The 13,547-nt window shown below is 35.2% G+C and overlaps 1 protein-coding gene and 1 pseudogene across 7 annotated transcripts in view; both read left to right on the top strand.

Moving 5' to 3' along the window:
• The window catches only part of COL24A1 (collagen type XXIV alpha 1 chain), a 308,258-nt gene that overhangs the window by 267,702 nt on the left and 27,009 nt on the right, over window positions 1-13,547 (top strand). For all 7 annotated transcript variants that reach the window (XM_074335081.1, XM_074335082.1, XM_019751779.2 and 4 more), the window contains 2 exons: window positions 3,709-3,762; window positions 8,108-8,143. In XM_074335081.1, coding sequence (XP_074191182.1) covers window positions 3,709-3,762; window positions 8,108-8,143 — 90 coding nt within the window. The remainder of the gene's footprint in view (window positions 1-3,708; window positions 3,763-8,107; window positions 8,144-13,547) is intronic.
• LOC141572485 (large ribosomal subunit protein eL29 pseudogene) lies at window positions 145-1,254 on the top strand (annotated as a pseudogene).

Genomic DNA, 13,547 nt, shown 5'->3' with positions numbered 1-13,547 from the left:
GTATGAATTAAGGTTAAGAACTCTAAAATTAATATACTCCAATTAATGACTTAATAAAATGACTTGTAAGAAAGAGGCTCACTAGAGCACATGCAGAGGTTCTTAGCCTTTTTACCTCATGTATTAATTTCAACAAAAGACCCCATGGACCACCCATACTTCCCGATTCTTACTTTAAAAAACAGTCATCAGAATGAATGTGAATACTGGATAATGTATTTATTAACTCACACTAGGAACAAAAACATAATGCAGTTTCAGGTTATAAGCATTTATACAACCAGAGACCACCCCCACGCACCACCTGGAGGAGGCTTGCCTGTGACCAGAGCTCTTCAAACCATACTTTGAAAAATATTTCCCCGTAGCTGTGTTTCCCCCGCTAAGGGGTGGGTGTCCCCAGAGAATGATGAGGAACTGCTTAAAGACTTGCAAAGATCCTGTCTGAAGAACTCCTGGATACTAGCTATTTAATGCCTGGAATTGCAAACTATAGCGAATGTAATTAGGATAGATAAGCCACCAGAAGCTACTGGTTATTGTTTTTATTTTTTTGCTTTTTTGTTTTTATTAACCACAGTCTCCTAATTAATAAGATAATCTATAAAACTGGAAAAAAAATGCCAAACAATAGTTAGACTGTGGTAGTAGTGCCTCTATGACCAACAGCAGCTGCTAGGGCAGGGGAGGAGACAGTCAGCAGACAGAGGAAGAAGGAAAGTGGTTCAGATGCAAGAGAAAGGAATCCTGAAGAAGAACTTTAAGTTTGGGAGCTGCAGGCTTCAGTGGAGACCTGACCAAGTCTAAGAACCACAGCGCACACCACCAGTCTGGAAAATCACACAGAAACGGCATCAAGAGACCCTGATCACAAAGATAGGAGTCTCTTAAGAGGGTAGACCCCAAGTGCCTGAGGAAACGTGCGCTTTGCCAAGAAGCAAACAAGAAGGGCCTGAAGAAGATGCAAGCCAACAATGCTAAGGCCGGGAGGACACGGGTTGAGGCCATCAAGGCCCTTGGAAAGCCTAAGGAGGTCAAGCCCAAGATCCCAAAGGGCAGCAGCCGCAAGCTCAGTCCACTTGCCTGCATTGCCCACCCCAAGCTTGGGAAATGTGCTCAAGCCCTCATCGCCATGGGTCTCAGGCTCTGCCAGCCAAAGTCCAAGGCCAAGGCTCAAACCAAGGCCCCAGCACAGCTGAGTCTCCAGCTGCAGCTCTGTCTCCTGCTCAGCCTCTGGCTCCCAAAGGTGCCTAGGCCCCCAAAAAAGCTCCAGAGTAGAGGCTTGTCTGCCAATGTGGGGACCAAAGGACTGGTGTGACCCCTGGGCTGCTGTCTGCATGGGGCTGGTGTCCTCCTGTGCTATTTGTACAAATAAACTTGAGGTGGATCTGTTGAAAAAGTAAAAATAAATAAATAAATAAATAAATAAATAAATAAATAAATAAATAAAAATTTAAAAAAAGAACTTTACAACTGAAAACCACTATCTTGTGCAGGACATTAAATGAAAACTCAAAGTTTTGCAATTCTGTACCCCTTCCCTAACTCTTACAAAATTCTTTCCAATAACACAAAGAACAGTGTTGTCATGGGAAGTGTTTATTTTAAAGACCCTTCTCAACATTTCTTCAGCATGCATATTTATTAGTTATTTTTATAATTTCTGAAGAACCATGGAAAGTTCGTGCTTTTATGTGAAGTCCAATTCTTGATTATCCACAAGTGGATTATATATGGATAGGCGTCTCTATGGTAAATATTGCTTTAAGTTCTTACATATATTAAGTTCTCCACTAATTAAGTCCACTCATTCTAATTTTATTAAGTTCTCAATTAATTAAATCCTTTGTTGGTATTATCAAAGAGAAGTTGGCTGCCTGCCTCGCAACTGTCCTCAGCAGAGCTTTACCAAGTGCTGAGTCTCTGTAGGATAGGGTCTGAACCTATATTGCTTTGCAGCTCCAGAAATTTTATCAGCTCACCATAGTGACGTTCTAGTAATAAGACCACAAGTACTAATTTATAAGGACAGATATTTCTTTGTTAAGTCATTACAGAGACAAGTGAAAGTCTTGATAGGTTAATATTTAGCAGAAGACTATGTGCCAGGTACTGGTATACAGTTTGTGTCTCTTATATCATTTAATCCTCATTAAAATCCTGTGAGATATGCTATTATCCCCATTTTGCAGGTGGGGAAACTAAGTCTCTGAAAGGTAATTTGCTCAAGGCCACATATGGCTAGTATGTAGAGGAGCCAGACTTTGAATCCACATCAGATTGACCAAATAATATGTTAGAAAGTTGCTTGCTAATTGCATAAGTAAGATATAGAATGGATATTAAGTGACTTAGTGCCTAGTTCTTGCTCAATAATTAATAAATATTTGATGATTGATTGAATTAAATTAGTTGACGTAGGAAATCTGGATTAACTGTCCTCCATTTCAAAGATGTATGTATGTAGTTAACTGGTACCAACAATAGCGCCTCATCTTTTGGACATATATAGATAAACAATTTTTGGCTATTTGGTCTATTTTTTCTGGAGTCCATGTATACCTCTCCATTCTTTTAACAAACCATTATTTCAGAGAGTCAGGTCACAGTCAAATTTATTAGATTGAAGCTTTCTTGACTTTTTTTTCAGTGATAAGCCAGTCTGGAGGATACATTTGATTAGGTTAAGAGATCAAGTCTCTTCATTTTATTGTGATCTTTGAGATTTGGGTACCACATTTACAAATTTTCACTTAAAAGTTAATCTTTGTGTTTAAACATTATTCCACTAAATTACTTTTGAAGTAACAGGTAATTTCTTTCCTTCCAACCCAACTTAATATTAAAGCTATCTATTGATGGACTGCATGGCATTATAATTACCTCAATTGATAGTATTTTCTGTACCTTGGCAGAAATTAGAAAAAGAGATAGACTGTTAGGTGTCTACATTTATATATTCCAGGTTAGGTGTGAGCCAGGAAGTCTGAAATTTATAGCCAATTGAAGTGGGAGTGGAGGTTGATGGAAATAACTAAAGCAAGTAGTTTGTATTCATTAAGAAATGATAGGTTCCATACCTGGTTTGGGAGGAGTTGACCAGAGATCTAGCTTATACAAGGTTATATTAATAATCAATTAACAGCTTACAGTTTCCAAATCATTTGTCACATTTAATTCTCACACTAGCCCTATGAAGTAGGCATTCTTATTTTACAGATGAAGAAACTGAAATTTATTTGGTCATATATGATGCTCTCTGGTTCTTTTTCATACGTTCTTTCAATTGCATACTGCATGCCACTCAAACGTCTGTTCCTTCAACATCTGTAAAGATATTTATTCAAAATTTTGTTTATCATTGTATGTAGTCTTTTTATATAAAGTAATTGCATTTTTTTGTAATGAGACACATATAAAATGGTATCATTGAAGTTACCAACACATAAAAATTATAATGCTGATTTATCAGTTTATTAGAAATTATATTGATGTAACTCTCCTGATAGGAAAATATAATAATATACAGAATTGTGTCACACACTATAAATCAAAATTACTATGATTTCTACTAATACTATAAAATTGTATAATAAAAACTGAAATTATGCAGACATGGACTATTTTACCATTGCACAAGAAATTTTCTAGATTTTTGTCTGAATTATACTGGCAGTGAGACTGACTGCTTTCCTTTTACTCCAACAGGGAAACACTGGCCCTCTTGGCAGAGAAGGTATAACAGGCCCAACAGGTAGAACTGTAAGTTTGTCACAATACAGGTCTTTTTTTTTTCCTATATTCTTTTTTTTTCTTTAATCTTATTTCTAGAGTAATATACAAAGTATGACCCTGGGTATCTGAGAAGCAAAGGACAAAAATAGAAGTACATCTTCATCTGGAAGGTGATTCCTTAGAACCTAGAAATCATGTGTGTAGTGAAAAAAGTGTATATAGTGAGGTAGACATTAAAATTGGAGTGGAGAAAGGAAAATAGAACTGGGGTTGGGGAGAAAGGGTTGAGTATCATAAGCATAGAAGTGATCACTAAAGCAATAAAGAGAATCAGTTTTCTGAAGCGAAGAGCATAGCAAAAGAAGTGCAGACAGCTAAGATTTGAGTTCTTGGAAGTGCCCACAATAAAGGAAAGAAATAGATGGTGGGAATAGGAAAACCAGAAAAGCACAAGGTTAAGATAGATGAAGTTCAAGGAAGGATTAGTTAACAGTGACCTTAATAAGTTGCAGTAGAAGCTAGCGTACAGATTACAGTGAGGAAGGAAGTAGATGAAAATATTTCATAATAGTTTCTCTCAAATTCTTACAGCAAACTTTTGGAGTAGATGTTATTTTGTCCATTTAAGATGTAAGGAAACAGCTGAAGTTGATAGAGGTTACCTAGCTATTCAAGGTGAAACAGCAAATGCATTACATAGCTGATGTTTCTTATTTCAGGACCAGTGCCCTTTCCACCCATTCAAGATATGTCTGGAAAGGAAACTGTGACAGTATATGCCAGTGCCTTAAGAAATTTGGCTATGAAATAAGACAGAAATGAGACAATAGTTAAGGAGGTGGTCATGGAGAGTTTTACAATACTAATAATAATGTAAACATACAAGAACAGCAGCACAATAGAAAGAGGCAAATTGAGACTTGGAGAGAAAAGATTCGTTCCCTGCAGGGAACTGATATTTTCAATCATTTGGAAGTGTTATATAGAGAGACACAAGGTTTTAAAATACAAAATTGAATGCTTCAATTTTATACTTATAGTATTAAGTATAACTATTCTCTTCAGTAAATTTAGAGAAGAATTCACCAACAGAGTTACTGGATTTTTAATTTAAAAATAATCAAATGTATGACTCGACGTTTCTCTAGACTTTCAGCATTTACCACTCAGAGCTATATAGTCTAAGTGGGAGATTGTAAGTGGGAGAATTCTCATACTTCCGTGGGTGGTTCTTCAGCAAACTAAGGAACACATACTGTTCTGATTACAGAATGATTGTACTCCTCTGTCAAAAATGTGAAATATTAATTGGTCAAGGAAAATATGATAAAGAAATGGCTCAATCAAAATAGCTTACTGTGTTTTGTTTATAAATAGTTCTTTAGGGGCCTTATACTAATCAGCATACATATCAAATTTTTTTTTCATATTCTATTTTTTCTGTTCTAAGAAGAAACTTCTAAGAAAAGTTTATTATGAAAGAATAAGCATTTGAGAATGAGAAAATATTGTGGAAAAAAAATAGTGGTGGTGAGGTGAGGGACTTGCTTTTCTGAATAAGAAAACAATACTTCAAAGTAACTATAAGTGAAACTATTTGGTAGCACAAGGAAATAAATAATTAGATCAATGCAATAGGCTAGGGCCCAGAATTAGATCTCAGAATATACAGGAATTTAATTATAACAAAACTTGTATATCAGTTAGGATGATTTGGTCTGCAAGTAATAGGAAACTTGAATCAAACTGCTTTATCAGTAAAAAAAAAATTATGTCACATTATGGGAAGCCCAGAAGGAGGAAGGACTAAAGATTTTGTTAATTTAGTGACTTAATCATGTTATCCAAGACCAGATTCTTTCCATATCTCTACTCTGCCATCCTGAATATTGGCTTTATAATTAGGTTTGTAGCAAGATGGCTACAATTTCTCAGAAGTCACATCTAAATATAATTATCCCAAGTAAACAATGATCTATAGCCCTACTTTAGGAAAAATAAAACTTTTTCCAGAAGTCATCCATTGCAGTTTTCTTGTGTCTAATGACCGGGATTCAGCCACATACCCACTCCTACACCAGTGACAGGGAAGGGAGATAGATTTACTTTTATTCCCACCACTGGTGTAAGAAACTAGAACTCTATTTCACCCAATTTTTTTTTTTAATTCCCAGATAAACTTTTAAAGATTTTAATGTGAAAAAAAAGTGAAACAATTAAAGTCTTAGGAAAACTAACTAGAAAACTAAAGTATAGCTTACAGGTTGGAGAGACCTTTTATATAAGATAGTAATTCTGAACTATAAAAGAACAGAAAATACATTTGAATATTAGAAAAATTTTAAATTTCATATGAAAGAGATTCCATAATTACAGTCAAAAATTAATATAAGTTGGGGAAAAGTAATTGCAAGGTATATACCATAATGGGCTAATGTATAGAGAGCGCTTACAAATTAGTATGAAAACTCAATAGAAAAATGAAGAACAAATTCAAAACGTCAATATTTATTTGAAAAGACACTCTCTTAACTTAGAGAAATGCAAACTAAAGTAATAATGAGGTATTACATCTAACCTCTCAGAAGGGGATATAGGGAGAATGGTACTCTTGTTCATCACTGGTAGAAATGTGAATTATAGTCTTTATGGAAAGACATCTGTTAAAACATACATACCTACATATATCCTTTGACCAATCACTTCCACTTAGAGGAATTTGTCCCATAGACATAAAAGCACTCAAAACACTGAGGAAATTTTACAAAGATTTCTTCACAACACTGCTTGTATTGGCAAAAAAGCTTGGTATCACATAAATGTAGAGGAATGGTTGAGTAACTTGTGGTCTATTTCATGGAATATAGTGCAACTATTAAAAAGTATGAGTTATATCTGTCTGACTTGCAATTGTTTTATGGTATATTGCTAAGTATGAGAAGTCTGATACATAAAAGAGAATATAATATGATATCAGTATTAAAAACATGACCAACCACCCATATATATGTAAATATATCTGTCAATATTTGATTAGAAAAAAGTAGGAAGAGATATGCACCAAGTTGTTAATACTGGGTTGGAGGTGGTGGAGGGTATAAAGAAAAGTTCTGTAAAGATATCTTAAAAATCAGTTTTCAAAAGTTAACATCCTAGTTTAAAATGGGTTAAGGACAAGATAGGAAACAAAAGAAGTAATATAAATGGTGAATAAATAAGTTAGTATTTTTACCTTGCAAGGTAAAAAAAGAATGATAGCATATGGCACATATCAGAAGAAGTATACACTCCCATATATTGCAGGTGTGCATACAATTTCAAACATTCAGAGCAATTCTACAGAGCACGAGGACATCTATCACAGTGGTTTTTTATCAGGACAAAAATATCTAATAGGATATTCAGTAGAGTATTATAGTTTATTAAGTACTAGGTAAGCATTATAATTATCTAGAAGAATGTGGATTGATATGGAAAAATGTTCATATTATATTGTGAAGGTATAAATTCAGGTTACAAAAGATGAACGTATTATCTCATTTTTTCACTAACAAACAATACATATATAATTTCCACAAAGATGAACACAAAAATATTAACATGAGTTTAAAAAGCATTAGGTCCACCCAAGAACAGCAGGCTACACATTCTCTTCAAGTACACATGGAATAGTCATCAAAATAGACCGTATTTTGGGTCATAAAACTAATTTTACTAGACTTAAAGGAACTGAAGTTCTATAAGGTGTGTCCTCTGGCCATAATGGAATTAAACTAAAAAATCAATAAACTAGAAAGACAACAGTAAAATCTTCAAACATTAGAATATTAAACTACACACTTCTAAATAATCCATGGATAAAAGAGGAAGTTTCAAAATTTATAAACTATTTGGAACTGAATGAAAATGTATCCAGTGTATCAAAATTTGCGGGATATACCTCAGAGGGGGGAATAGGAAGAGACAATAAAGGAGAAAGAGAAAAGCACCCTGGAAACAAGGTTTTCAAAAGCTGAGGGAAACAGATATTAGAAGAATTTAACCTGTTAATTTCCTTTCTAAATTGTTTTGTGTTGGATTGTCAATCAGTGTTTGACTTAATTGAATGATAAGTAGCTTGTTAGCCCTGCCTCACTCTCAGGTGGAGCTAACGATAGCAAAACAGACAACATGATGAATCAATAAATTGTTGTTGTTGTTTTTCGTTTGTTTTGCTTTGCCTTACCTAGGGAAAAAAAAATAGAATTTATATAAGTTTATTAAACAAGTCTTGCTAGATAGAAAAAATGAAAAACAATTATGTTTCTGTATACAACCTCAACTACATTCGATAAATATCAATAACACTAAACATCTTTTTTTGTTTTTTTAGGGACCCAGAGGTGAAAAAGGCTTTAGAGGTGAAACTGTAAGTTTACCTAAAATTGTGGTTATAGTGTCACTTGTCACTAGGCCAAAGCTCCATGAAAGCAAGGACCTTGTTTGATTTGTTCATTATTATGTCTCTGATTCTTGTGGAATAAAAATAAAAGTTTAATTTTCAGGAAGTGGAACCAACACATGGTATAAAGCAGAGAAACCTGATAAACCCTAACCAGGTTTGAGAGCCTGCCAGTCACACACTTCCCAGATCCCTGTGTGAAATGGAATATTTGCAGCAGAGAAAGTATGAGCCTTCTTCACCAGGACCAGAACAGGAGCACTGCCAGGACGCTTTAGGTTGATACCCACTATATCCAGTCAGCACCTAAAAGGGCTGCAAAGCAGAAGTAAATCATTAGTTGTATATTTCAGCCAATAGAAAACAGTGGTGAAAGGATGGGCAAAGGGGACATAGCACTTTGGGGACCTAAATGGCTTATACTGGCACTTATACTGGCACTATTTCCTACTCCTCTAGGATGTCAATTATTCCAAGTTAAAGGGGATTTTATTTTATTTTTATATTTTTATAAATTTTATTGGGGAATATCGGGGAACAGTGTGTTTCTCCAGGGCCCATCAGCTCCAGTCGTTGTCCTTCAATCTAGTTGTGGAGGGCGCTGCTCAGCTCCAAGTCCAGTCATTTTCAATCTTAGTTGGAGGGGGGCGCAGCCCACTATCCCATGTGGGAATTGAACTAGCAGACTTGTTGTTGAGAGCTCGCACTCTAACCAACTGAGCCATCCGTCCGCCCCTAAAGAGGATATTTTTATAAAGAGGCAACTTTCCCAGCAGAGATCATGCTGAACTTACTAAAGCAGCAGCCATATACAGAGGGCAGGCATAGAGTGAAATGACGGGGATAGAAATCAAGAACACAAGGCACATGAGAATAAACTTAAAGATAACAATAAAGTTTTGGTTAAAAGGTAATGAGACTACATAGTGACAACTGAGATTTTTGCTATTCACCATGGGTATGCTTGGGGCTCAGAATAAGTAAGTGGCAGTTATATTAATTAGTGGAAGAATGGAAATTATGTGATTTCAGATAGCCTAAGAATCCCCAAAAGGCATTAAAAAAGATGCATTTATTTTGCAGAAATGTGACCGTCACATTTTCTCATCAGACTTACTGTAGCAGGAGGCAAGGATGTATGCACACAATGCAACCCTATCCCCCAGCACGAGTGGAAAGGGGAAGGAAAAGTAGGGAAGCTTGGAATTAGCCCATTTTCTAGACCTGTCTCCAGCTGCTTCCCTAACTTACCCTCTCCAAGTACTGTGACTGGAACATAAGCTTCCAACAGGACTAGGAAACCTTGAGTACCTATGACAATGTCACAAGCATGTCATGTGGGAGAAAAAAAAGCAATTCAGGGACTCTGATGGATTACAAATTCAGTGGATTATGCCTGCAATCTTAGGTTGCACTGATAGAAATATGACATCCAGAAAAGAGCAGGTCCTGGCACCAGATAGGCCATCCCCAAAAGGGAACAATTAAAGCACCTTCAGAGGAAGCCTCTCAGACTGGTGATGTCCTGGAAAAACCAGTGGAAATATCTGGGATATATTTAGCCTTTGCCAGACTTCATCCCTCCCCTTGTTCTCTCTGCTTTTTCTTCGCTTCCTGGCTTTAGCCCTTGATGTTTTCTCACCAGTGCTATGTATCCCTATAGTTTCTACTTATCTTGAGGTTTCAATTTAAAGACAATTTGCTCACGGTGGGCTTGCTGATGTTTTAGTCTCATGCTGCTGCATAATACCTAGTACCCAGGACCAAGAGCAATGCCTGGCAACTATTCTTCCATTCTTCACTTAAATGTCATCTTATCAGACTTTTCCCAACTCCTCTATGTCAAATAGCAATGCCCCGTCCTGCCTGAGTCCCTATTTTTCCCCCACCTGTTTATCACCTGACATGTTACATATTTATTTGGTTTTCTGCTTATTATGTCTCCCCTCACTAGAATGTAGGCTCCATGACACTGTCATTTGTTTTAATGCTGTGCCCCCAACACCCAAGAAAGTGCCTGTCTTATCGTGGGTGTTCAATAAATATTTCATAAATTATTAGTAAATGAATTAGAGAAGGCTTGGGGTGTTAGGACATGATAGTTCACTTCAAATATTTGAAAGGTTGCCTTAGGAAGAGAGAATATATGTAACTCTAGAAAATAAAATTTAAATGATTTATTTATTGCATTGAATTTTCAGTTTCTGTACTTAGAGATGGTGAGCTTCTCGATACCACCTAATTCTAGTCTATCATAGTACCTGACACATAATTATCACAAAATAGATACTTATTGACGAAATGTATGAAATGCTGAGGCTGATTTCAACATTATAATGAGCTATCTAATATAATAATGAAACGCTTTAAAACAAGATAGTTTTGTGAGAGAGTGAATGTCTGTCACTAAAAGCCTCCTGACAATTTCTCTGAGCCACTAGTCCGGTATTCCTGCACTGAGTAGGGAATTAGAATATACCTTTAAAGTCCCTTCCAGCTCTAAGAGTGTGTGATTCTACATAAAAGAAAAATAAATTGACCCCTATAAAAGAATGAACAAAGTCATAGAACAGAAAGAAGACTTCTTTAAAATAGAGGTTAATTGCCGTCAGCTCCAATAACTGCTAGAATCCGTCCACTTCCCTCATCCTTCGTCACTGACGCCCTTGTCCAGCTCGCAGTGACGTCTCCCCTGGACTCATCTTCTTTCCATTTCTTCCCCTTTTTCCCACTGTAGTCCATTCCCGTAGCCACTAGGGCGATATTATTAAAACATAAGTCAGATTACATTACTCCCCTCTTTAAAACCTCCTATGACTCATTCCTGCACTTAGAATAAAATCTAAATTCCTTGCTTTGGTCTACAATGCTCTAGCTGTGGTTTACTTCTCCAGTGTCATGATGTACCACTTTCCCCTTTCCAACTATGATGAAATTCTCTCTTCTTTGGAAGATGCCTCCTTTTTACCTAGAAAATTCTTCCACCTGCTCTTCAAATGACTGGTTTTTATCTCATTATTCAGGTTTCTGCTCAGATATCATCTTAGAGAAGCCTTCCATGACCGCCCTGTATTATTATTCCTGGTCATTCTCTTTCACAAAATCTTGTTTTGTTTTCTTTATAGTGGTTAGCACTACTTGAAATTGTTTGTTTTCTGTCTTCTCTGCTAGAATGTAAACTTAATGAGCGCAGGGAACTTTGTCTGAAATAGTGGTTATCAGTGTCTAGAACAGAACCTACCTCGTAGGAGGCAATATTTGAGAATACTGCCTACTGTTCCCAAAAATTAAATGCATACTATACCCTAAAGTTAAAAAGTTAACATCTGTTTCTAATTCTAGCTGGCAAAGTAGCATATTCTGAATTAACATATTTATTAGTCTTTTGCTCTGTGGGTTTCCATAGTTCTCTTCATAATTAAGGTACAAACTTCCAGTACCCGAGGAGGAGGGCCACAGTGGTAATTAGTGTAGACAATAAAATTAGCTGCTGAAAAAAGGATCAATTAGCACATTAGTATTATGAGTTTATTCTGTTTTTACTGTTGAATAACTGGTATTAAATCTCTTTCTATCCCCTCTTTTCCTTTGATTCCATTATAGTATAAGGAACTTTATAAAAGTAATCTTTTAATTCCTAGAGATCGTCTGCAATTAACTTAATCCATAAAATGTGTAGTTAAACCTTTCTGCATTCATTCTCTGGAAAAGGATATTAACATTTATTATATTCCCATTAGGACTTTTTCAGTATGTTCTACAAGTTTGTTTTCTTTAAGGGACTGGTTTAAATAATTAACTATCTAAAGACTCCTAATTAGCTATTACTGTATGTTTCAGAATATAGTATCTTCAAGGGGGTTCGTCTTAGATAATATCAGTGCATGGGGCATTTTTGGAGTGAATTTTATTAGCCAAGATTTATTGTATTGAGACAAATAAGACAGTTTACTCTTTGTACAAAGATCAGAATCACTGGCTTTATAAATCTTATTTTTAAATTTTCCATGAAACTGGTGTAAGAATTTTTGAAGCTATGCTGTTCTTACCAAATTGTACACCAATACCAAAGTCATGATTCAAAAAAGAAAGAAAAAGGTTACGGCTCATTATACAACATATGAAAAGTCTCTCTTTTAGCCTAAGTTTGGATTACTTGGTTAGGAAGGTACATATCTTCTATAATTTCACATTATAAACTCTAGTATTGATCCCAAATAGATCTTCACCACAGAGAGAGCAGTTTCTGTATTGCCATATATGAAGAGTTTCTTTCCTTTCTATTCCATACCTGTTTCGTGTCTGCCTGCCTATGTGCTATTTTAAAAATAAGTCCTTGAATATATATGTGTGTGTGTGTATGTATATATATATATAATTGTCTAATTACATATATACATACATATATGTATATGTATAAATTGAGCCAGAGTTTTGTAGCTTTTGAGAAAACTTCCTAGTATATAGCATGTAGAATTCCCCACCCTCCCCCAACTTCAAAATTGTCACATTAATGAAAGGTTACAAAAATCTCCTGGTTTCCAAGGCCTCAGGCTTTTAGAACATAATTTTTGAAGTAAATAATACAAAGAAGATTGCCAGAAATAATGGGATACAATTAATAAAAAATTAAAATTTTTAGCTCATAGAAGACTAATATCCTAATGTCAATCATCTGAAAAGGATTTTGACAAAATATTACAACTTGGAATATATAATTTAAAGCCATAGAAGTAGGGAAACAGAGCAAAACTTCCAGTATGAATTTTTATATTAGCTGCTTCATTTGTTTTTTGGCTTATAACTTAAAGCCATAGAAGTAGGAAAAAATATGCAGAACATAATCCCAGCATGCACTTTGAGATTCTCATATTATTTAATGAAAACCAATAAAATATTGAAGAATCCCATTGACATTTTCTCAAATATTATCTCTAAGTTAATGTGTCTTCACAATTCTTGATTAGCAGAATTATTTTATTTCCCTCTGGTTTGAAAGTGAAGAGGGTAGTTTAAACATTATAAGGAAAAACTAAGTTATGAGAAATTACATCCTAAATATTAACAAATTAAGAATTTAAAGTTTATGTTTATAATTTTTTAAAAATCTTAGTGTATTTCTTTCAAATGAAAATTAGCAAACTCTTTTCATTCAATTACACATTCCCCTTACATTCACACAGACTTCAAATTTGAAATTCCCAACTTGTATTCCTCCTTTCTCCAGATCAAAACATGAGGAAGAAAATTGATAAAAGGCTTGAAAAATCACAATTCTTAAGTGAACCTTGGAGATTATCTTCATTGAACCTGTTATGTTACAGTCAAGATATCTGAGACCCAAATGTGCAGCAACTCACTCAAGGACATC

This window comes from Rhinolophus sinicus, linkage group LG06 (genome assembly GCF_036562045.2).
Source record: "Rhinolophus sinicus isolate RSC01 linkage group LG06, ASM3656204v1, whole genome shotgun sequence".
Lineage (NCBI taxonomy): Eukaryota > Metazoa > Chordata > Mammalia > Chiroptera > Rhinolophidae > Rhinolophus > Rhinolophus sinicus.
The sequence above is the reverse complement of the archived record's forward strand: the minus strand, read 5'-3'. Positions and strand labels throughout refer to the sequence as shown.